The sequence below is a fragment of the Vicia villosa genome, linkage group LG1, assembly GCF_029867415.1.
Source record: "Vicia villosa cultivar HV-30 ecotype Madison, WI linkage group LG1, Vvil1.0, whole genome shotgun sequence".
Classification (NCBI taxonomy): Eukaryota; Viridiplantae; Streptophyta; class Magnoliopsida; order Fabales; family Fabaceae; genus Vicia; species Vicia villosa.
In genome coordinates this window covers 250,951,551-250,977,407 of record NC_081180.1, presented here as the reverse complement: position 1 = coordinate 250,977,407, position 25,857 = coordinate 250,951,551, and the positions used below count along the sequence as shown (strand labels likewise).

The following is a 25,857-nucleotide window of genomic DNA, read 5'->3' as shown; positions in this document are numbered from 1 at the left end:
TGTTAGTGCTGTTAGTTTGTTTAGTGGATAGCTAATTTTTAGGAATTTTAAGTTCGTGGCTTTGTTGAATTGTTCAGCTGTCCTGCCTATTTATAAGGCTATCTATTTTCAATTAAATCTATCTCTCCAATTCAGTTATCTCCCCAATTCAGTTAACAATATCTGTCAATGCAAGCTGCGGCACAAGAAAATGTTTCAAACCTCAAATACTTTACAGTCAATTATGGTGAATCAAGTTTCGAAACAAGGCAATAGCATGCACAAAACCTGAGAATATATAACTTATAACTTTGTTAATTCGTTCACATTCTCAAACATAAACAAGACATCCTCACATTCTCAAGGACACGACTTTCACCCCTCTAAACCGGTGAAAGCAAAGACAACATCAAAATTTCATCATGCGGAGGAAAAGAAAATGAATATAACTTGAAAAAAAACAAAAAGAAATAAATAAAATAAAAAAGAAGAAAATTTACGACTAAAAAATAACAACCGAATAGACAATGTAAGGAACAGCAGCAACCTGCAAGAATAAAAGTAGTAACCATTATTATATCAGTGAATAAATATAGTAGCCATTATATATAAGTTTGTTTGATTGAAGACAAGTAAATTTGCCATTTGTTGAGACTAACATTAGAAATTGGTACACTACAACATTCAGGACTATAGGGACAGAGATATGTTTATGGTGTTTAGTAGAAAACCATTTATTGTCGAATAGTTTTAATATTTCTCAGAGGAAGCATACCTGATAAAGTCGGAGATAATCAACCTTGATAAACAGCTCCACTCAACTAATAAACAAGACATTTGTTCAAAAAATACTTTATGGGTAAAACAAAGAATTGGGTAGAATTTTCAATTTGCCCATTGTTGGGGTCAACTCATTGTGGAAAATGTTGACAGTGCATTAGCGTGATCTGGTGAGAGGGCGCTTAGAAGTGGTTGCATTTGTTGGCCGTATAATGAAATTAGATGACAAAAAGCTCTGCCTACAAGAGCTTTGACTTCAGATGTTTCAATGGGTGATGCCGCCACTTGAGCAAAAACATTAACTATTTCAGGGATAAGGGAAAGGATCTGCATTGCATTTAAAAATGGACAAGCATAGTTAGGTAGGACAATATTACTGCTAAGGAACACCAAAACAAAGAAAGAATCTCAATTTCTAACAGGAAACAATTACCAGTGGATTTGATGAGAATATAAGGGCGGAGACACAACTATAGACAGCCATGGACTCCTCTTGGTCTTCTTTCAAAGGAAGAACTCTCATGAAAACAGGAAGAACCTGTAAAATAGAACCGAGACGTGCGTAGACAACATCCAATAAGAAAACATTTACCAAGTACAAACAACAAAATTAGAGGTGCAACATGCTACAAGTTTATAAATTCATATTGAATTGAGGGAGAAGTGATACAAATAATGCAGGAAACTACCTGATTTAAAGGAACAGACTCAGGGTGCACCATAATCATCTTTGCCACAGCACCAGCTGCATTATCCCTCACTGCATGATCAGGCTCAGACTCACCAAACAAGGGGTGAAGCCCGCGTAATATGTTGTCAAAGTATCTAGTATTGGATTAAAGAAAATGCAAGGTATACGGAATTCGACCATAAAAACTGAATAAATCACTAATATTGATTTACATAAATAATCATATAAGCATATACCCCCATAAGCTAACCTAAAATAATAGAAAGATTAGAGTATATCAATCAAATGGGTAGGGTAGCATGAACAGGATACTTCAAAGCTGAATCGCCACCATTTTTGCACAACTCCCCAACACAAAATGCGGCGTTCCTTCTATTTGTCGCATCAGATGAAGATAATTCTTTAAGCACCGTAGGCATTACTCGCTGAGAAAATAATATCACATTTTACTAAACAAAAACAATTCTCAGAATGCTAACACTTATAAAATAAAATTTAAAAAAAAAAAAATTTAAAGAAATACAGAATTACATCCACATAGTCTGCAATAGGAAAACCCATGTTCTGAGCAACTTCAGCAAGGACTGCAACAACCATGGTCCTATCTTGAGGGGGGCGGAAAGCTTTCTGCATTTCAAAGTGAGAACATTAGTTTATGATTTAATTCTACATTCTAACTGTACAACTTTTTGGTTGCTAACTCACCGCAAATTTCATCAAATGATCAAATAGATTTACAAAAATGGGAGCAAATTGAGCACCCATGGCCTTCGCAAAGGCAGGAAGAAGATCAGAAACTGCGTCCATAAGAACTTCATCGTGTGAACTATCTTCGTCGTCAATTTCACTGTCTGACTCTATCTGCTGACAAGCAGATTGCTCCTGGAGCAACAGTGAAGTTGCATGTACAAGCTTGGGCAAGTCTGGTAACAGAAAATCTCACATTAGCATTAGCTCAGCAAAATAACATTAGCCGATAGGTAACTAGATGCTTACATGGCTCTAGAGTTGCATAACCGTAATCTCTAATGATGTCAGCCACGTTAGTGCAAGCTTGAGCAACCACTTCCTTGTCATCATCTTCAACCATAGTCTTGATGAAAGTATTCATCACAGTATCTGTAGAATCAATCAGACACAAGAGATAAATTAACAACTCGTGATGACAATAACACAATTTAAAAAATTGCTTTTCCAGACACCAATTGATGTTCTCACCAAGAATTTCTTTTGCTTTGGCAGCCCCTTCCTGAAAAGTAAGGGTAGTGTCATTTTGACGTTAGAAAAATGCTTAAAACAAAAGAACAAACATATAAATTCAGAGAAAACACATTTTGTCACATATTATGTGGTAGCCCTCACCACATGATAATCATGAAAAGCAAAACAATGGTTGACTAACCAAAATGGCAACTCTCACTGATAGTGTGTTAGAAAAAACTATGTTTATGAGAAACGTGTCAAACTTTTGGTCTAGACTTCTAGTAGAGCATTCAGCTGGTACAATTGTCTAGATGCTTTGAGAAGACTCTACACTACCTAGTTAGCTATTCTGGTATAGTTAGTTAGCATTAGTTAATTATTTGCATTTATCTATTAGATTCGACAATTTTAGATCAAGTTTACGGCAAGCAACTCTTAGATTCTGTCTAAACTTTTCTCTCACTTTCTATCTTTCCGTTACTTTCCCCCGCATGCGATATTTGTAATATAATGGTAAAAGTTAAAACCCTATTAAAGTATGGTAAACATAAAAAATAAAAAATAAAAAAAGGACCGTGAACAGAATGGTAATTAAACAAATGTTGAATTTTGAAAAAGGAAATGCTGAAATGAGAAAAAAAGGAAAGGAGCGTGGATTTACATTTTGGCTTTGGAATATTGCATGGGCCGCAGTTAAAGTATCTGCAGTTAAAACCAAATACACGTCAGTATTCTATGATTATAATATATACATAGTCAATAAATAAAACTGAGATATTTGAGAGCACATATAACATAGACATATGTGCATATATGAATCCTTGCAAGTAAAAAAGGTAAAATATCAAGAAGAACGGTCAGTTTACTTCCACTGATTATTTTTTTATGGTTCGAGTGCTAGGTTTTATGTATCGGCATGGGATTCTTGGGTCTGCATTATTAAGAACAATTTTAGACATGATAAAACACATTTTTTATGCTGAAACAACCAAAAACAATTACATAAGTACAAGAATCCTGTCATGCATTAACAACATGAAACAAACTGCAGAAAACAATAGTCAAAACATAATTAAAAAAAGATCGGATAGAAATTTCCACTTACGTTTTAAACCAGTGATTGCCTGAAGTCTAACATCTTCGTGAAAATAACTGGAGTGTTTAAGCAAGATTCTTAGTGTCTCCTCCAAATATCTTAGCATGATTTAAGAAATCAAATATAACTGTGTTGATTTCTGTCATAGAGGAACAACTAGAAAAGAAAGCAAAAAGTAATCCAGCCAAAGGATACGGAGCATATGAGATGGTTGTATACTGTGCAAATAAACCAAGGGCCTGGGTTGCAGCTGCCTTTTCATCCAATACTCCAGTTCTAATACTTATATTACGAACCCTTGGTTCGTCATGGGCTTCATCGTCAGATGAAACTCCTTCAAATCCATTGGCAACTTCATCATCGCAATCATCAATGTCAATAGCAGAGCCATCATCAAGATTGCAGGAGGAAAATGCAAGAGGCACGACATGAGGAAGATACTGTTTACAATTAAAAAATTTCACTAGTCAGAGTAAGCATGATATAGGAATTACATTAAGTCAATATAAATGTAAGAGGCACAACATGAGGAAGATTCTGTTTACAAATACAAATTTCACTAGTAAGAGTAAGCATGATATAAGAAATACATTAGTCAATATAAACAGACCTGTGCGAAACTGTCGCCCAAAATCTCAGCAATATTGCTGAAGAATCCATGAGTGTACTCCCGAAGCTCACTATACTCCAAACCAAACCCCTAAAAATAACAAGAAATCAAATTATTCCAGTAAGAAGGTCAAATGCAAAATCAGCAAGTGTTAAGTGTAAAGGTAATTACAGAAATTGCAGCTTCTATATAAGGAGGTAATATTGGTTCCATTCTCGTTTTCCCGATAGACATTGCAACCATTCCAACTAGTTCTGTTGCTCTTGCACGTGAACGGAGATCCTCATCATTAGTTAGCACCATGAAGTTTTTCATCAACTCTAAAACCCTTTCAGCATAAGGAAAGAAAGCTTGCTCTGCAGCAGAAGCAATAGAACCAATAGCAGACTGCAAGGGTGTCCAGGAGGAAAGTATAGATTTAAATATCATAATAAGTACTTAAAAGATGTTTCATCGTAATTATAGAAATCTTTACAGCAAACAGAATCCTCCCCATACCATGCATGTTTCTTTTAAAATGCGAGAACTGTTTTGGAGAGATGCTAAAAGCCTTGCCATTAACGAATCTAGAAAGGGAAGGATTTCATGACCCATGTTCTCACAAAAAGCAGCCAAAGCATAGTATGACTTTTCCTGCACAAATTAAATGCAATGCTCTTTAAGTGCAAACATTTGTTTTGGTAGTAGCAGATCATCTATTATTCAATTATATTGATAAACCATTCCCATCTTCAAATGTATACCTTCACTTCATCAGATGCATCATCAAGAGCATTTAAAATGCAGGGAAGGACACTCTCATAATGGGACACGATTTCAGGCTGTAAGTACTCGGCAAATTGACCCAAAGCAAAGGAAGCTGCTCCTCTGACCATTTGTTCAGGATCCCGCAGAGCTGTAAGGACAATATGTAGAATAGGCTCCAGATTTTGTTTCATGAGTTCCAAACAACCTTCAGAAATGACACCCAATGCAGTAACGGCTGCTTCTCGAAACTTTGGGTTTGCATTTTGATAGCTTACAGAAGCAAATTCAAGAACAGGTGGGAAAACATGCTTTGGGATGTTCAAAGCCATTGTATCAATAACTTCTGCAGCAGCTCGATCAGGTGCAAGATCATCATCTTCGTCTTCATTGGTTGATTCAGCAAGCAAAGGACATAAAACATGTAAGATAGGGATGATCAGCTTATGCTTTTTCAAAATATTGGACTTGTACTTTGCCAACCAAGAAATAATCTGAATTGCCTGTTAGATAAAGCCAGTAACATTAAGTTAGTGAGCAAAACAATTTTGAAAGCAAGAGTATAAAAAGCCATGGCCATATGCTTTATGATCCAAACCAACCTGATGGCGTGTGTTAGACTCCAAAGTTTGAGTTGAGCAAACCTCAAGCGAGAACTGTACTATGGATTTGACTGAATCTCCAAGAAGAGGTGCAGGAGATTCAATCAACTCATCAAAAATTTCAAAAGCAATTATGGCAACATCTTCTTCTCCAGCGGCAAGGCACTGTCTTGATACATGTAAGATGCTTGGAATAAATTCACGAAACCTAATCTGTATGTGATAAAATTTAAGTAAGCAAAACTTGAATTAAACACAACAATATAAGAAGCAATATGCTTAACTGAAAAGTTGATTACAAGCCTCTAACTGATTTCATTGTAGTTTGAATGCAATGGATAATAAAGCATCACTGTTGACTTACTAATACCACCTATGATATTTAACATCATGAAAAAAAATTATTGCTGGGTGAGAAGTTATTTCAGATAGCACATGCTGTGTTTTATTTAAAAAATTACTAAAGATCAAGCTGGTGCAAAATATTGAACAGTGAGCACAACAATTTGTCACTGAGACCCTGTAAGTTAAGTTAAATTCCTAAAAATGCTGATTGTCTAAGAAACGAATAACGATTCATAGGTAAGAAACCCGAGGTAGAGAGGGAAGTGAAAAGATTTTTATTACCAGTAACATGATTAGACGCACCAGAATCAAGAACCCAAGGTCCAAGAGAAGATGATTAAGAGAGGCAAGCGGATGAGTTACCAGTGTGTGCAACCGAAGCAGTAGAATCCGAGTTCTGATAATTTTGATACCACCTGAGAAAATCATTGTAGTTTGGCGTAAAGTTCTGAGGAGTAGCCATGAGTATCAGATCTGAAACAGTTGCACGGAGGCGAGTGCGGCGATGGAAAAATCGTCGAGATCGGCTGGATCGGAGGAGGCGTTTCTGCCGGTAGGGTTAGTTTGCCGGAAGGTCGCCAGAAACAATAGCGGCAACAGCGTATGGCGGCAGCAGTCCGATGGTGACCGGAGATATTCGAAAACGGATGCCGGAATGAGTCACAGCAGTGTATGGAAGGCAAACCGGAGTTATGACATGATTAGCCAAAAACTTCTCACCAGAAGACAGTGGGTCAACTGGGTAAAGCACGGTAAAGAGTTGTCTCTCAATAGACTCTAGATACCATGTTGAAATACGAGAGACTAAGAGACATTTGAATAAACCGTGTTTTATTTATAAAGCACTACGGAGACTTTATTATATATAGAGAGAGATTACAGCTAAGTGCATGATATAGTCGATGTGGGACTATTCTATATACAAATATTATTAACACTATATATTTACAAATATCAACACATAACATTGTCACTAACACCAACAAAGTAAATTAAATTCCTAAAAATGCTGATTGTCAAAGAAGCCGCTCATAATAAAGAAAACTCCTAATAAACATCATGTATCAACATACTTCTCGAGGTCCTATGACAATTCCTTGATTAGCAAGGAGTTTTTGATATTTCAAATTTAATACAAATTTTCCTGGAAGAGTTGAATTTGTTAAGCATTGTTCGCTCTTCTTATTCTCCTTCCTTTTACCTTTTTTCTAATGGTTCTTATTAGTTGTTAGAGTATACAGATATATTCTTATATTCTAAGAGTTCTATAAAGCGAGTTGATTGCAATAAATAAATTAATTCAATTCTACCAATGTGTCACTATGATAGCTTCAGATAAAACAAGGACTATTGTTCTTTCTGTTAGCTAGCCCATTAGTAGAACAGTTAGAGGTGGTTGGTTAGATATAAAAAAGGGGGAAACCGGACAAGGGAGAGTCATCCAGTACATTTGACAACTTTAAAGTGAAAGAAGAGATCTTTTGTGAAGGGAAAACCCTTGTTGGACATTCATTTGCATTTTTTATTGAGATTTCAATAACACAACTCTAACATTTTGGCTCTTCCTATCATTTTCTATCTCTTTTTTTTTTTAGTTCCTAATAGTTGCATATTGAAATTTCTGAATTGTGAACTTAAGATAGCTAAAATCAAAATCCTTCACCAAATACCAGCTGGCAATGAAATGCACATAGCTTACTACCAAGAAGAAAAAAATACGATACATTTAACAGAAACAAGAAATATTTCTATCGCATGAACAACACTGACACACTTACCACTTCATCCCCATCATGAGTGAATTCCATAAAAGATCCCACTGCCCTGGCAAAATTTAGCACAGTTTTCCATAAGCAAAAAGAAAAAACTCTAATAAATCATTTCTTTCAAGTTCGTACGCATATACACTTACTTGAGAGCAGCAACTCGAACCCGGTTGCTAGTCTCATCCTGCAAACACTTAAGTAATAAAGCTTGCAGATCCGCGAAATGCGGCCGAAAAGCATTCCCAATTGTTTCCGTTAACGAGCTAAACAGAATCAATGCCACCTAACAACATTCCAAAATCAACAAAACTAGGTCAAATTATATTCCAGATTTCACATAGCAACATCAAATAATGAAATATTCGAGTAAAATCAAACCTACATAGTTGTTCTAATCTAACTACAATACATCTACAATTAAGTGAATTTGAAGATTGTAACTTACTTCACGTTGATCCTCTTGAGGACTCTGACTACTATGAAAGAGAAACGGAAATAACTCCGGCCACTCACCGGACGGAACGGCGTACTTCGCAACAATGCTGACAACATTCGCGCTCGCTTTTCGAACAGGAGGACTGCAATTAACAAGATTAATTAATTAATTAATTAAGTGATTAATTGATTGATTAAGTGAAATTGTGTGAAATTAAGTGATTAAGAGATGTTGTAGTTGAGGAATGAAGCAATGAACCTGTGTTCTAGCGTGATGCTTTGAATGAGTGAATCTTTGACGAGTTGTTTATCGTGAGGAGAGAGTTTGGACCAATGACCGGTGATTTTTTTACGGAGGAGAACGGCGGCGAGTTGGCGGACGTTAGGGGTTTTGGCGGTGCGTAAGTGGAGAATGAGAGCGGGAACGACTTGAGGATCTTTAGCGAGGCGTTTGATTTGGTCTTCGGCTTGACGGCGAGCGTCGTTGTCCGGCATCAGAAACTGAATCAGCAGAAGCTCCAGAGACTGCGCCATCGTATGTCTCTGTGTGAGGGTTTTGCTTTGAATACACACTAGGAAGAGTTTGGTGGTAGAGTAAGGTTTTATACTCGGTTGATTATACTGTTGCCGCAAAACAGGGTTTTGGTTTTGGTAAAGTTTTGTATTAATATACTGTTATTACTACTCTCTCGTGCCGTTGGTGTATCTACTTTTAATATAACAAAGTACATGACATATGAAATTCTTTCAATATCCCTATAATCACCAATTTGAAGGTGATATTCGGGGACATAGCGGTAATTGTATCTCCTTTAATACTTTCATTAATGAATAAATTTTTTCATCATTTAATAACCTTTCAATTGTCCATTTTCTTTTACATCATTAATACTGTCGCGATAGCTTTGTATTGGAATTGTGGAAAACTTTCTTGAATACAGTAAAACCTCTTCCACGCTTTTTAACTTTGGTTTCTGAAAAACCCTGTAACTTTCTGTCAATGATTTCTATATATTATGGCTTTTGATTTCAACCTGCAAACCCTAAATTACAACCCATTACAGTCTCTTCAAATTCTTTCTCTCCATCTATAAATTTATTCTCTTCAACAAAGTTGTCTATCATTCTCTTCAACGGTTCCTTCCAATATTCCAAGCATTTGAAATATCACGAATTTGAACCACAACTCTTTCCAATTCCTTTCCTCCATCTTTAAATTCATTCTCTTAATCAAATATATCTAACTCTCTTTTATATCAAACAGAGGGTTTCTTTTCATCTTCCTTTACCTCATTATTTTTTCATCTCTAGCTTTTTTTTATCAATAATCTGCTTTTTTTTATTGATTTTTCATAATAATGAATTCTTGGTATTTTATTTTTTAGAAGTTGCTCAGTCTACATCAACTGCCGCCGTCTACAACCGTGTCGCACATCCCTTCCGCCGCTCAGATCCGCAGGTCCAACATTGTCGCCATTTAAAGTCGCCGATGAAGGTTTCTGTTCTTCCCCTTTTCATTTTTTTTATTACTGATTCAAGCTTTAAATTTCTGGGTTTGATTTCATAAAAAAATGGAGAATGTAACCGTGATGATTGGTTTTTGATTTTGCAGAAATTTATTTTTTCATTGCGTTATTTTGGGATGAGAAAGGAAGCTTTGGGAGTTTTTGAGGAAAAACAAATAAATTAGCGTAAGAGAAAGCAAATAAACACCATTTTTCCGATATTCTTTTTGGTTTAAAAAATTAGAAGCAAAAACTTTGTCTATGTTGTTGTGTAATGATAGAAGAAGTGTACTTTAACCATCTAAATGAATATAATCAGGCACACTATAATCTAAAATGGCACCAATGCTACTTTTTTTTTTCCATTAATTTAATTTTTTTATTGTATAATTACATTTTATTTAATTATAGTATGTTTTATTTTCTAATCTTTTTATAAAAGATCTTCATTATTTTCACTCATTTAACATGTCAATTTTTTATTATTGTTTTTTTACAGGTATTAATATACAGTAATATACAGGTGGAATGGAAGATGGAAGATTTTGAAAGAAGAGGAATTATTTGTTTTCACATAAATGAGAGCATGTTATTAGTTTATACTTTTTTTATTAAGATATTATTTCTGATTATTTTAAGTGATTTTTAATAGAGATTTCATAAAAACATAAATAAATAAAAGAATGGTATTTTGTGAAAATATGTAGTATTGCTTATTCTTATACTTTTTGTATTTATTTTTGTAATATAAATGTAATTTCATGTGATTAATATTGCGCGATTATGTAATTATCACAACATTAATTTTCTTAATTCAAATTGATTTAAATTTTGGAATATTTTTAATATTTTCTTTAACATGTTTTTTCCGAAACAAATAATAGATAGTATTTATCAAGTTCCAAAAAAAAATATTTCATTTGCAAATTTTACATTGGTAAGCGATTCCTTACCTCAGAATTCAAAATTAACTGTAATTATTGATATCAAGATTCTTTGCATTTTCTAATGTAAATGGATTATTATTATTATTAATAGTATTTAATTTTGGAGTTTTTAAAATTGATACATATATTTAAGGGATGATAGTAGTGCCGTGTCTTCCTAAGTAGCATAATTGGCATATTTTCACTACCTTTAAAGGTTGTAAATAGCATTAAATTTTTTTATAAACTATTAATTATTATGATTTTTTAGTAATCATTACCATTTTTGATTTTTTTTAAATATTAATAAAATACAAAAATAATAAACAAATAACTTATAAAATGAAAAACGATAATAATAAATTATTTAAAAAGAAATCTATGCTTTTTAAATAGGTGAATTTAGATGGTAACATTTATACTAAAAGTTGATATAATATTTGTTTCAACCAAAAACATGAGACAATTATGATGTATCGAAAACACAATTTATTAATGAAAAACTCAAATTTATTTTTATTTGATTTATTTTAGTATGCACTAAATACTTATAAGAAAATAGATGCATAATATATTTTTGCATATATAATTTCATAATTAAATAATTTAAAAATAGAATTTTTATTTATATTAATATAAGAATTTTTATTACTATTATTATTATTACATTTATTTCTATTATATATTTCAAGTGAATAATATATATTAATATTAATCAATATTGCACAATTATGTAATTATTGCAACAATAATATTCTTAATTCAAATTGAGTTGAATCTTGGAGTAAGTGTTCTCCTGGAGTAATTTGAATTAGTATTAATGTGAGTTTAATAATATATGTATGAAATATCACCCTATTTAAGCTATTTGATTTTAATTAATAATTTGATTTATTTCTACTTTATCGTTTCCAATACATATATATTATTTTATTTTAAATTAACATTTTTTATAAGATTTTTGAGTTCCAAAATAACTTATATTTTTCAAAATTGATTGTTACCCGTATGTTTTTCCTCTGTAGACATTGTTTAAAAAAGTTATGGTTTTTTTTAAGGAAAGAGTTGGACTTTATATAGTGGTGTTTGCTAAAGGTTTGATTATTTTTTTTGACAGAAAATAGTTTTTGAATCAGGAGGGGAGCATTGTGGTTTTTGTTTATATCACTCCAGATTGTTTTTCAATTAATCTGTTTGATATACACACAAGTAGAATGATTTAATTGTTTATTTATTTTTTTGGTGAGATATATGATTTTCACTACTATGTCATTCTATCTTTGTTTCTCTTTTTTATCTTATAATTTTTTGTATTGAAAATATTAGATTATTTAAGTTTTTTTGCATTTCTAATTTAATAAAGTCCTAATTTCCTGTTAATTCCCTCCCTTTCTCAGTTCCAGCAGTTCCAATTCATTCTAAATAATTATATTGATATGTTGCTTACAAAGTTGGTTAAAGATATTTTGTTGATTTGGTATTACATTGAGATCTATGCAGTAATGCTATGGTATGGCTAGCCTAGGAAAAACGTGTCAGCCGTTTCTTTTGCATGCACTATTATTACTATTCATATGAAACAACTATTGCTTACAATTTCCAACACACATGCGTTATCCTTTAATCTACATATAACACTTAAGCCAAAAGATCTTGGTAAGAATAATTTCATAATTTCATCTATAATGCTATAAGTTCATTGAAAACTGCATGTAGTTTTGACTTTCATAATTGGATATGCATTACCTATAATACTTAATAATTTTAATTTACTTTATTAATTTATTAATTAATAATACTTTAATAATTTTAATTAATAATTATTTTTTTATACAATTGATTAATTTCTTACTATTCAATTCAATTTTGTCTTGAGTAGTTTTCACTATTATTTATTTTCTTATTTTATTTTGAAGTTTATAATTTGTCTATGTGAAAACATGTAGAATTTGTTATTATCTAGAAGTTGTATTTAGTTGATTATAGATAATTATTCTTAATTTTAATTATTATATTTCCCATTAGTAGTTTTAAATAATTAAACTAAAATAATCAAAATAATAAAATACAATAACTATTGATAATTGAGAAGTTTGAAATATCACATTTAATGAGGGCAATTACAATTGATACACTCATTGTTGTTATTCACGTGAAAAAAATATTAGTAAAAAAATATTGAACTATTCCACTTCCAATGCGTTTTTGGCGGCTCACCCTCACGTTTCATGTGCATAAACCAATTCCAACGCCATTTTGCAATCATTCTCTTAGGGTGTGTTTGGTTCGAGGTAGAGCGAGGGGAGGGGAGGGAATATTTAAAATGAAATGTGTTTGGTTCAATTTTTAGGAGGGGAGGGGAGGGGAGGGGAGCAAAATCCCTCCAAATGACACTTTTTGCGTTCCCCCGAATCGGAGGGATTTGGAGGGGAGGGGATGGGATCTGAGTTTTAATATTAATTAAATTAATATATTTACTAAAATATCCTCAATTTTATTTTATTATTTAAAAATATTATTTTCTTTCATGTTCCTACTTTTCTTTTTGTGATTTTTTCTCTATTGGTCCATCAACTTATTATAATTATTCTTCACCTTCAAATTATTTTTTATTTTTTTATCTAATAAAATTATAACTACTATAATTTTTTTTATTATAATTTATTTTATGTATTCAAAAGTTGTTATCAACGCATAGTTTATTTTGTGTCAAGAGTTATAATACGAATCAAGTGTACTCAATTTTTTTAATATTATGCGATAAGTTATGACTTTTTAATCACTCAGTTATACAAATATTATTTTCAAAAAAATATTTATGAAATTTTTACAATTGAATATCATATCACTTATATAAAATTATAAGGATAAAATTGTAAATTATTATTAAAATCTCTGCCCTCCCCTCGTGAACCAAACATATTTTTAAACCGAATCCCTTCCCTCCCCTCCCCTCTTTTGAACCAAACATATTTATAATTACAAAAAATCCCTCGCCTCCCCTCCCCTTCCCTCCCCTCCATTAAAATCCCTCCCCTCCCCTCCCCCTCATCTGAACCAAACAAACCCTTACATTCACAACCCTTCAAATTATTATTATCTTTATTTTATTTTTTATTTATTATGGCTATATTGTGATAGGAAGACTAAATATATTTAAGTTAATATGTTTTCAACACAACTCTCTAAATTACAAAACAACCAAATTTTGAGACCATGGTATAATCAAATCGATCATCATCAATAATAATAATAACTAATGAATTATAAAATAATATTTGTAATTTGACATAATAACTTAATACTATATATATGCAAATTAAAATCTGAACTTTTAGTAATTGTAATTATAATTGTAATTATAATATTTATTTAAGAAAAGAAAATATATTTATTTTTAACTATCACATAACCTATGATACTCACAAAAAATGAGAGCATTTATAATAAATCTATTAATTGGTTGCTATAATAAATCAATTCATGCCCTTCAAAGAACCCAATAGAAGTAGGTATTAGTTGTAGGTGATAATAATTAATCGTCTTTTTTAATTAGTTGTGATTGAGTTTAGGTGATAATAATTCATTTTATAGGTAATTGTAGGTAATTATTAGTTGTATCAACAAGGCTAAATTCATTTTATAGAAAATTGTAAGAAAATATCATTGTGAATATGTAGTTTTAGGTGATAATAATTAATCAGTCTTTTTTAATATTTGCAATTGTTACTGTTTTTTAAGAAATTATTCATCTACTATTATAATAACTACTATTATAATATTATTTACCTATGTGATATGGGGCCAATAATAATATAGTTATTTTGTATTAAATAGAGTGAGATTCTTTTGTGTCATATCTTTTTATTCTATTTGTCAGTATAGTTTTTTTGTTTAATACTAATTATAAAATTATATTAGTCTACTTTTAATATGGGTAATGGTAAATATACTTATTATAATAAATATATTTATTGTAATAAATTCATTATACCCATAATAAATTTATGAGTAATGGTAAATGAGACCTAAATAAACAAAATTTATCTTTAAAAAAATGATAAAACAATCTATTTATGAAATAACCATCTTATTTTTAAAAAAAAATATTCTAAAATATATATGAAGAGAGAGTCCATTTTTTAAAAACTTACTCTTTATTATAAAATAACTATCTTATTTGTAAAAAAATTAAGAGAAATAATTATTTAATATAATATTAAATAATTTTTTTAATTATAATATTCATTTCAATTACATAAATTTTATTTTTTTCCCAAATTCAATTACAAATAAAAATATACTATGTCATTGTCAACTAATATGTTACAGGTAAAATATATAAAAAGCATATAATATAAAATTTCTTAAATTTTAAGATAGTATATTTATTTTCGAAGTAATCATTAAGAGGTAGTACCATAATTACCTATTATAAGTTTTACTAAAAAAACCTATTATACCTTTTACTAAAAAGCCTATTTTAATAATTTTATTTATGGCAAACCATTCATTAACGTATTGATAAAACCAAATTCATTATGAGCTGCCTCCACAACTTCTTGGGAAATACTACACACCTCTTTTTACCGTAAAATCTTCAAATTCCAAGATGCTTCAACGATTTTCAATCCAATTGGATTGTGTTATGTTACAATTTTTTTAATTTTCCTATTTACAATATTTCACTATTCTCTTTCATTGTGGTTCTATATATGCAATCATATTAATCACCTTCCCTTCATTTGTTATTCAAAAATTGCTATACTCTTGCTTATCAAGCATCCATTCAGATATCAACGGATTATTGTTTCGTTTGGCCTACATTTATTTATTCACTACAGTTTGTTAGCTTCGTCCAATATTAATCATTTAATTTTATTATTTTATCATAATCATTGTTGTTGTTTAATTTTTTTTATTTGAAGTTATATCAATGAAATGAATATTTTTAATATTTATTTATTAACAAAATAACTAATTTTTTTCAATAAAATATTAATCATCTTTTTTAATTAGAATATATTTATCTCTACCTTCCATACAGTACCTTAGTACCTTGAAGTACCTTAGTACCTTGAGATAATTGGAGACCTAGAAAATTATATAATCAAAATTATAGAATGAATAAATTTTTAACGACCAATATAATCATTTAATTTTATTATTTATTATAATCAATGTTGTTGTTTAATTTTTTTTATTTGAATGAATTATTTATTGATCAATAAATCAAATAATTAAATAATTACCAAATAATTATATATTTTAATGAATTATTTATTGATCAATAAATAAAATAATTAACTTATTGTCAGAATTGCTTCATTAATCTAAACTACTAATAATACTATATAATAATATTAAATATAGTTTTATCTATGAACATTATTTATTTTTTTATGTTATTTTTAAAAATATATATAATATATTAATTATAATTAAATATACTATTAAAGTATAATAAAAGATATTAAAAACTTCAATTATCAAAAAAATGTTAGCAATTTTTTATGATAAATTTAATATTTATACTAAAAAAAATTGCTATTAATATTTTTTATTTACAAAAAAAACATGATACAATTATGATGTATAAATACATAAATTTCTTATGAAAAACATACATTTTTCGATTGACCGAAACTACTTATAAAATTACATTTAACATCAGACAATTATGATTGATGAATACATAATTTCTTATATAAAAAAATTGTTATTCTTTTTGTATTTTATATACATTTTTAACCATCGCTATATTATATTAATTTACTATTTATAATAACATTGTATGAACCGTGTGAACGCACGGGTAAATGATTTCTTAATTATTTTCTTTATTTTTCTTTATTTTTCGACGGGACAAAGCTACGGGACAAAGCTACTTAATGTGTATATATTTTATTTACATTTTTAACCATCATTATATTATATTTATTTACAACTGTGATAGATAAATACTTAATTATTTCCTTTATTTTTTATATGTACATATTAACCTATAACTGATATTTTTGAAAAAATAAATCTATTAAATATATTGAAATTTTTATTTAAAATAAGTAAAAAGATTTCAAATGCTTATATTAAGATAGGGGTATGAGTGACAATAAACAAAATTTGGACAAAAAGTTTGGTACCTGTTACCAAATCAAATAAATATAATCACATATATTATATTTATTTATTATTTATAATATTGTGCAATATGTGCGAACGCACGGGTAGATGACTACTCACGATAGATTATAACTATATTGTATGATGTGTGCAAACGCACGGGTAGATGACTACTTAATTATTTTATTTATTTTTTCTACTAAAGTATATATTTCTAACTAGATTAAATTAATATTTATTTGACAATTATAATTTCAAATGTTTTTTATTTTTAATTTGTGTATCTTTTATATATATTTATTAACCATCATTATATATTTATTTATTGTTTAAATCGACTTTGCGTGACCCGTGCGAATGCACGGGTCCTTTACTAGTACACTACTAAACTAGTACAATACATGTGGCACAAAAATGGCATAAATCTTACTTATTTAAGTCTTTTGATTATTTTGTCTAGAGAAACATATATGGTTGGGGGAAAAATCAATTTCAGCAATTGTATCGGGGGATATTTTGGTATAGAAAAAAAATTGTTTAAATATATTAAGCCCTTGTCTTTATAGCGAGTTTTAATTTGAACTTTCTAGAAAAAAAATTTACTAAAGGCCTCTTATAAAACACAAATTTTAGATTTACCACACTCCAATACCACAGATGCTGACTGGGTATTATAGTAGTGGCCACGATGGCATTTTTTTTATGACTGGGACAAGTTATTAACAAGCTGAAACAAAAAATTTCAATTCATCTTCAGAATCTAACAATCTCCACAACCTCACCTCTTCATCTCCAGAATTCTTCAATCTCAATCACTATCAATTCATCACCAACCTCTTTCATAATTAAGCCCCAAATCCGCATAAACAATCTGAAACAGAAAATTTCACTCCATCTCTCTCTCCGAATTAGGCTTCAACATCATTGAGCTTCAACATGATTCAATCATCATTCTCAATCGCATCACCTCAACTTCAACCCCAGCATCACCGTAACAACAACTTCCTCACACCAGTTGTCATCCAAATCTCCATCTGCAAATAACAAAAACAACGCATCAAAAATACAGAAACGCAAAAGGAGAATATCAAATCGAAAACGGAGAAAACGAAAACAAGAACGAACAAGTGGAAATTACCGCTTCTTGAACACCTTCTCCGGTCTTCTTAACATCTCCGTCAAAACCGAAGTACCAGACGTTTTTCCCGTCGGTGAGCCATTCTTCCCCTTCACCATTTACGACTTATGCTTCGTGGTGGTTGAGCAAGAGATCAAAAGTGAAATTGTTATGAGATTAGGATCGTAGAACTCGTCAGAGAACCGAAAATGAGAGTTTAGAGAACCAGAGATGAGAGGGAACTAGTTTTGGTTTTTGTGTTTCGATTCTCAGTGGCCAGAGCGGTTATGGTGGAGGTCTGATCTGCAAATGAGATTGAGACGAGGAAAATTACGTCGGAGAAGAGAGAACATGAGCTCTCCGTTGCCGCCGAGTAGTTTGAAGAGGGAGAAAAATTTTAGAGGTGAATAGCCACTTTGTGAACCCTAATTGTTTCCCTCTTTTAATTTCTAAATTAGTATTAATTTGGTCTGTTAATAACCATGAAATCTGATTAATGGATTAAGATTATTGTTAATGAATGAGGATTATTTTCCAGAAAAGATGCCAAGAAGAAAAAACCATAGAATCGTATTTGAAGAAGATATATGCTTCTTATACAACATCGTGCCACATCATCAATTTGGTCAAAGCCCAGTCAGCAAATAGGATAAAAGAGTGTGGTAAATCTAGGATTTATGTTTTATAAGGGGCCTTTAGTAAAAAAAATAAAAAATAAACTTAAGGGGGCCCAAACCAAAACTCGCTATAATGACAAGGGGCTTAATATATTTAAACCCTACGAAAATTAATGGAATTCAAAATATTTACTCCAACCTGACCAAACCATCTCTCTCGTTTTTAAAGGTATCAAACTAGTTTTATTTAATCAGAATTGGAAATTTGTAATGTAATCTGGATTTGATGCTTTTATTAGAAATAAGACGTGAGATTTTGTTTCTCGTCCACATGATGCTAATATTATATGATCTATGTGAATTTTATGCATAAGAAAAATTCGGATGGCTCCTTTGAGAGTTATAAGGCTCGTCTTGTAGTTAATGGAAGGTCAAAGGTTGTAGGTGTGGATTGTGATGAAACTTTAAGCCTCGTGGTGAAACCAACTATTCGCACAATGTTCACCGTTGCTCTTTCAGAATCTTGGCTCATTCATCAACTGAATGTACATAATACATTTTTACATGACGATCTCCACGAGACTGTCTACATGCATCAGTAATTGGGTTTCCACGATCCTCGTCATTTAGATTATGTCTATCGTCTGAATAAGTCATTTCACGGTCTCATGCAAACACCCAGAGCATGATACCAACATTTTTGCTGCTTATGTCTCTGCCATTGATTTCCACCATAGCACATCAAACCAGTTACTGATGTAGCAAAGTTCTGATATGGCCCACATTCTTTTTATGTGGACGACTCTATCCATGCCCTTCGCAAATCAATTATTTCATTCTTAGCATATGAGTTTGCAATGAAGGATTTGAGTCCCTCGAGTTATTTTTTAGGTATTGTTGTTTCTCTTCATCCTAGTGGCATCTTTCTAAATCAAAGCACTTATGCCTCAAAGATCGTTGAACGTGCTGGCATGGAATCTTGAAAACCATTTGCCACTCTTGTTAACACCAATAAGAAATTTAGCACCTCATATGACATGCCTCATGATGATCCATCTCTGTATTAGAGTCTTGCAGGGGCTTTACAATATGTCACATTTACTCGACCTGACATATCATATGTAGTTTAATAAGTTTGTTTTCACATGCATGCACCTCAGATAGAACAAATGCTTGCTCTCAATCACATTTTACGCTATGGACGGGGTACAATATAATTTGGATTACATTTATCACCAACCCCTATCACACAACTTATCTCCTACACTTACTTTGATTGGAGTGGATGTCCAAACACCACACGCTCCACATCTGGCTACAATGTTTTTTTAACCGATAACCTCATCTCTTGGTATTTCAAAAGGCAACCCACTATCTCTCGTTCTAGTGCTGAACATGAATTTAGAGGTGTTGCTAATTTTGTATATGAGTCAAGTTGGATTCACAATCTTCTTATGGAGTTATATTTTCCTATTCCTCACGCCACTTTGGTGTATTGTGACAATATTAGTGTTGTTTATCTCTTTTGTAATCATGTGCAACATCAGCGTACCAAGCATATTGAGATGGACATTCATTTTGTTCGAGAAAAATTAGCTTGTGGTCAAACACGAGTTCTTCGTGTCCCATCCCGACATCAGATTGCTGACATTTTCACCAAAGAGCTTACTCACATTCTCCTTGATAATTTATGGACAAGTCTAAACATACATAAATCTTTTGCTTCGACTGCAGGGGTGTGATAGAATATAATATTTTGTAATAATTTATCATTATTACTTTCCGATAATTATGTTGTATCATAATTATATTGTTGACCATACGTTTCATATGACATGTCTTATGAGAATGTGAGAATGAATCTGAACCGTTAGATTTAAAAAAAATGGTTGAGATTATATGTCATAGTTTTTTTCTCTCTCCATAATTTATTTTAATTATGGAGGAGAGAAAAAAAATTGACAAAATCTCTACCATTTATTTTAAAATTCAATGGTTCAGATTCATTCTCATATAAAAATATCATTCTTATATGATACGTCGTATATATATATATATATATATATATATATATATATATATATATATATATATATATATGATGTAAATGAGAAAGACATGTATTACATTATCTTACATCAACCTCGTCCACATTGTGGCTTCTAGGGCCTAAATTTGGATGTTATGGGATCAAATATTGAGAGACGGTGAGATATATGGTATGGAACCTAATTTTGATAGAGCTTTGGAGGATCTTAGTGTTGTGATTTCATATTTTGACTTAAGCAGTTTTACTATAAAGGACATCGTCCCTCTTAAAGCACAACATGTTTTGACAAGTGTCGTTTTTAGTAAAAGTGTTCAAAACATGGTTGTAAAGTTTGAGATGACCAGAAGGCAAAAAAACATTTTTTGATTGTTTACAAGCAGCACTTGCTCAAGATTTTCTCCTTTCCATCCCTATTGATGGTCTGGGCCAACATATGTCTCGAATAGAGTATCGTACCATCCTTAAATATTGTCTTATGATTCTCTGTGATGAAGTTTTCTCTATTCGTCGCAAGGCATGCTGGGATACATTTGGGAACACATTATTCATTACAAGGAGTTTATGGGATTCAAATGCCGACATGCCTTGGTTAGAGATGTCCTATTTGTTATATTTAAGCATGTTGGGTATTTGTGAAGAAAAAGACGCTTGTTAATTTCTTGATTAACCAAGACTAGGGAAGATCGACTCTTAGGACAATATATGTTCTCAAAGTCGCTTCAAGTAAAGTGGCCAAGCATGAGAAAACATTTTGTGACAATCAATTTCTCTGACACTTGATTTTTTAGCTCTAGAAATAGTGGATCTTTTACAGATAGTGCAAATACTCACGCATAATAATGTTGTGTCTCCTAAAGCTATGAATGTAAGTTTTAAGATGATCAGTTTAATTGTCCAAATAAGGATAGTGACACAATTTGTTACTCGTTTGCATGTTATTTATGTACAATATTAATTATACATAATCTCAATGTTATTACATATATTATGAATAATGAAAATAATAGTTAATCTACTATCTAACAATAACAAATCAATTGCATTCATTTTCAAATTTTCCCTTTCTAATCAAATTTTGTACACTTGTAGTAGATGAAGAAGGCCCCTCAACTGGAACGGATAGAGAAGGCCCCTCGACTGGAACAGATGGAGAAGGCCCTACAGGAACAGATGGAGAAGGCCCTACAGGAACGGGTGTAGCAGGTACATCTCTTGGAACAATAGCTTCATCAGTCACCTGTGATACTACATGCATCTGTTCACGCCGCACAGATGCATGTTGTGTAGTCCTCCCATGTATAATGCGGCCTAGATGGTCGGCCATAATGTCTGGATTGTGATACAAATAAAACCGAGTTAGATACTCTGTAGTTATAAAAAGAAAAGAAAAAATATTTGCTCTTCCGTAGATGCATCTACAGAAGCACCTTACGTTTCAAAAACTAGGTTTCTTCCATAGGTGCATCTACGGAATGACCCAACGTTTCATTCTTCTGTAGATGAATCTACGTAAGATTCTGAAACTTCAAAAACGCAACAATGTCGTCTGGTCACTGATGCAGAGGATTAAAAACCCCATTTTAGTGGCTTGATCGTCTGTTTTACACATCAAACCGCACACACATTGTTTCTAAATTATATTTCTAAAACTATCCAATTATTTCTACACCTAAAAATTGAATTATAACTCTATTACAAAGACTCTAAAATAACTTGAAAAATAAAAAACTTATCGACTAAAATAGCTTGAAAAATAAAAAACTTACCGATTAAATTAAGTTTTGAAGTTGTTAGAATGTGTTGATAGTTGATGCTGACGTTATCGGCTGAACTCGAGAGAAAGAAAACAAATTTTGTGAAAGTTTGATTTTTGAGGTTTGGAGAGTTTGAGTGTTTGAAAATGAGAAAAGTGAAAAATGAGAGGCATAATCCAAATAATCCAAATATATTTACCCGTGGGAGGAATGCTATCTTACTAGTTAAGTAATGAAGTGGTTGAATTCAACTCTCAAATATACAAACCGCCACGGCACCTTACCGCACTATCCACGCCCATTCCATCTCCCCTCATAGTTCCCATCATCATTTTCACTCGTCTCTGATCTGATCTTCTTCACTTTCCTCTCCAACTTTATCAATCAAACAAAAATGAGAAAACGCACCGCTTACACCTTGGGTATAGCTCTCATTTGCTTCACAGTACTCATGATTGTAACCCCAACCATTCCCCAGTCCCAAGATTACCACAATTTCGCCGATCAACGCACCTTTTTCGGTAACCACTAACCCTAATTTCATTTCTATTGATTGAACTTAGCTTGATTAGGTTTACTGTGTATGATTTTAGATCAGTTTAGCTATAGAGTAGTAATATCTTTCATGATTTTCAGTTAATTGTTTTTTGATTTGATTTTTAGGTATTCCCAATGCACTTGATGTGATATCCAATTTTCCTTTTCTCATTATTGGTCTCATTGGACTTGTACTTTGTCATCATGGAAATTATTTTAAGCTCAGGTACACTCATTTTTCACTGTCTCTTTGTGTCTGAGTCGAACACATGCACCGGCACCTGTTATTATATTTAATTTATAATTTTTTTAAAATTATTACTGGTGTAACTGTGTCAGTGTCGGGGTTGTGTTTGGGGTGTATGTGCTTGATAGGTTATTATGTTGTTTTGATCTTGTTATTATGGATGATGTTGACGAATTTTCATGCCATAAAGTTTGCAAGGTGAACTTTGGGGCTGGACATGTTTCTATGTTGGTGTGGCTGCTGTTGCAGTTGGATCTTCGTATTATCATCTCAAGCCGGATGATGCTAGACTTGTGTGGGATAGGTTACCTGTGAGTTTTTTTTTCTTCTATAGTTGAAGTTATAGAAGCAATTTCACCTTGCTAAATTAATCGTCTGCCTTCTATTTCTGAATGAACTTTATTATATATGAATCAATAATCAAAACGCATTGTTTATGACGTTAAATTAATACCCTTTTCCCTTTTTTTGTTCTCTGTGAATTTTAATTCCTAATCTGTTTATTTTTCAGATGACCGTTGCTTTTACGTCGATCGTTGCGATTTTCATCATTGAGAGGATTGACGAGAGGAAAGGAATGATTTCAATTATACCTCTTGTTTTGGCTGGTGTAGTTAGCATTGCGTATTGGAGGCAAGCTCACTGTCTTTTATTTGTTTATTTTTGTTTTGTGCATAATATTTCATTGGTTTATCTTATATTGTTATTCGAAGTTCGGTTATTGATAAAAAGCCTATTTGTTTTTAATTTTTTAACCTCTCGATTGGCTCATTTCCTTCTTTTACAACAATAAGTGAAGACTTTTATTCTCTCTATATATAAGCATAAAACTCACTGAAATCTGCAAATTTATTTTCCATTTATAGTTTAGAGAATCAGAAGGCCAGAAGTTAGAATAGTCCTTTAACCTTTTTAATGATAGGAAAGTGTGAAAGAGTGTCCTTAGGGCACTTGTTAAGGAAACACATAAATATTATGTTGAAAATTGTTCTTTCCAATACGAAACTTCTACATTTTGCTTTCTTAACTAGTGCCTTTAGAACACTTGTTAGCATGACCCTTAATGTTATTATTCATTTATGTGGTATTCATCTAGGGTTAAATGTAAGTACTCGATCATTCAACTGAATTTTAACTCATGAAATAATTACCCTTTTCTTGTATTTACTCCAGATTCTTTGATGACCTCCGTCCGTATGCTTTGGTCCAATTTGTACCAATCATTGCAATTCCAGTCATGGCTATTTTGATGCCGCCAATGTACACTCACTCAACTTATTGGCTATGGGCTGCAGGTTTGTATTTGTATTACGGTATTATTTCATCTTGAAATTAACTAAAAACATCCATCAGTCTTATTCTTAGATTTTCTGTGAATTCTTTGCAGGATTTTATCTTCTAGCTAAGGTGTTAGAGGCTACTGATGACGTTGTCTACAAATGGACTAATCATATTGTCAGCGGTCATACACTCAAGCACTTGTTTGCAGCAATGGTTCCCGTATTCTTGACATTAATGCTTGCAAAGAGGAGCGAGGAACCAGAGAGGTATATCCCTGTCCCCAGCAGTAAACTGCATATGATTGATGGACATATTTATAACTGAGTATGAATAGTGTGCAACAATACTTCCAAATTATGGGAATATGTAAGTTAACTCAGAATGAGTTGGCTTCAGGCTTAGGCCCTATGTGATTTATAAAAAGTTGGGTTAGATATGTTTTTAGTCCTTGCATAAATTTTGTTTAACTTTAGTCCTTATTTTGTTTTTTACATGGACTAAATATAGAGACTAAAAACACTCATTATTTTTGTAAAGAATAATGAAAAAAGGGACTAAAATTTCATAAAATTTATCTAGAGAGTAAACTGAAAAATTTAAAATTTTATAGGGACTAAAAACTTATTAAACCCTAAAAACTCCAGCTTGGATATTAGCATTAATAAACTCAAGAACGAGAATGTAGTTGCTGAAAATTTTTCCTATTTCTCCGTCTATTTGGTTTATTATCACAAGATCATAGTTTGACTACTGTCTTATTGTCTTATGATCACTGTGGTCTATGCAGGCGAAGTTTGTATACAATATGGAAGATTTCCTGGACAAAGGCCAAAGACGGAGACTCAAATGTCGAGAGCTACGCTTACTCAAGGGTGCAAGTTGAAGAGCCACAACAATGACTGTCTACTTTCCCATCAAACACCGAAGAAATGCTTATACCAGATTATCACATAATATCTGTAACTCTTGATCATTGACCAAGTAAAACAAACCACAGTAAGCTAACTTTCATACAACATTAACTGTAATTAGCTTATAGTTTGTATATGTCCTAATCCATATCATATGTCAAAGATCATTTTAGATCTGAAAGTGTTGTCTAGTTCAATAATTATATTTGTCATCCTGCTTCATACACTTGAAATGTTTGTTGGCACGAGAAGTTGTCCCAACTATTTAATTGATATGTTAGACTGTGTTTACAGAACTTACGAGCTTTGCTAAGGTATAGATGTTGGGATATTCCTGATATCTTTTTGTGCTTATCACACTAACTCGAAGTTGATATGAGGTTAATATTAAAAGTAATCAAAATGATAGAAGAAGGGGCGAAGTTGTATAATAAAAAGATAGAATTGTTAGAGTATCATTATTTAAAATGAAAGCAAAACAGAGTTTTGAAAAAATCAACAAGTGGGGTTCTTACAAGCTAAGGATACACATTCTTAA

At 31.6% G+C, this 25,857-nt stretch overlaps 2 protein-coding genes across 2 annotated transcripts; one reads left to right on the top strand and one right to left on the bottom strand.

The window, feature by feature from the left end:
- Positions 1-257: 257 nt before the first annotated feature.
- Positions 258-8,892, bottom strand: LOC131645172 (uncharacterized). The gene is made up of 21 exons (XM_058915833.1): positions 8,511-8,892; positions 8,262-8,394; positions 7,963-8,099; positions 7,829-7,874; positions 5,706-5,918; positions 5,103-5,606; positions 4,858-4,992; positions 4,531-4,746; positions 4,360-4,449; positions 3,945-4,189; positions 3,759-3,847; positions 3,315-3,355; positions 2,669-2,699; positions 2,447-2,569; positions 2,156-2,373; positions 1,982-2,077; positions 1,763-1,875; positions 1,449-1,584; positions 1,193-1,297; positions 755-1,086; positions 258-526 (listed from the first exon to the last, which is right to left on the bottom strand). Exons 1-20 carry the CDS (start codon positions 8,783-8,785, stop codon positions 886-888), a joined length of 3,147 nt encoding a protein of 1,048 aa, XP_058771816.1. The 5' UTR covers positions 8,786-8,892; the 3' UTR covers positions 258-526; positions 755-885.
- Positions 8,893-22,578: 13,686 nt separating this feature from the next.
- LOC131645170 (uncharacterized) lies at positions 22,579-25,615 on the top strand. Its single transcript, XM_058915832.1, has 7 exons — positions 22,579-22,864; positions 23,007-23,106; positions 23,318-23,438; positions 23,639-23,760; positions 24,301-24,422; positions 24,515-24,674; positions 25,196-25,615. Exons 1-7 carry the CDS (start codon positions 22,738-22,740, stop codon positions 25,305-25,307), a joined length of 864 nt encoding a protein of 287 aa, XP_058771815.1. The 5' UTR covers positions 22,579-22,737; the 3' UTR covers positions 25,308-25,615.
- The last annotated feature ends 242 nt before the right edge of the window (positions 25,616-25,857 follow it).

Excerpts from the sequence above, each read along its gene's own strand:
- LOC131645170 (XM_058915832.1), top strand. The coding sequence starts at position 22,738 with ATGAGAAAACGCACCGCTTACACCTTGGGTATAGCTCTCATTTGCTTC. Across the intron at positions 23,439-23,638 it reads TTGTGTGGGATAGGTTACCT|ATGACCGTTGCTTTTACGTC; the intron begins GTGAGTTTTTTT and ends TTTATTTTTCAG. Across the intron at positions 24,423-24,514 it reads TTATTGGCTATGGGCTGCAG|GATTTTATCTTCTAGCTAAG; the intron begins GTTTGTATTTGT and ends AATTCTTTGCAG.
- LOC131645172 (XM_058915833.1), bottom strand. The coding sequence starts at position 8,785 with ATGGCGCAGTCTCTGGAGCTTCTGCTGATTCAGTTTCTGATGCCGGAC. Across the intron at positions 3,356-3,758 it reads GGCAATCACTGGTTTAAAAC|ATACTTTAACTGCGGCCCAT; the intron begins GTAAGTGGAAAT and ends TTTTAACTGCAG. Across the intron at positions 1,585-1,762 it reads GGTGGCGATTCAGCTTTGAA|ATACTTTGACAACATATTAC; the intron begins GTATCCTGTTCA and ends ATCCAATACTAG.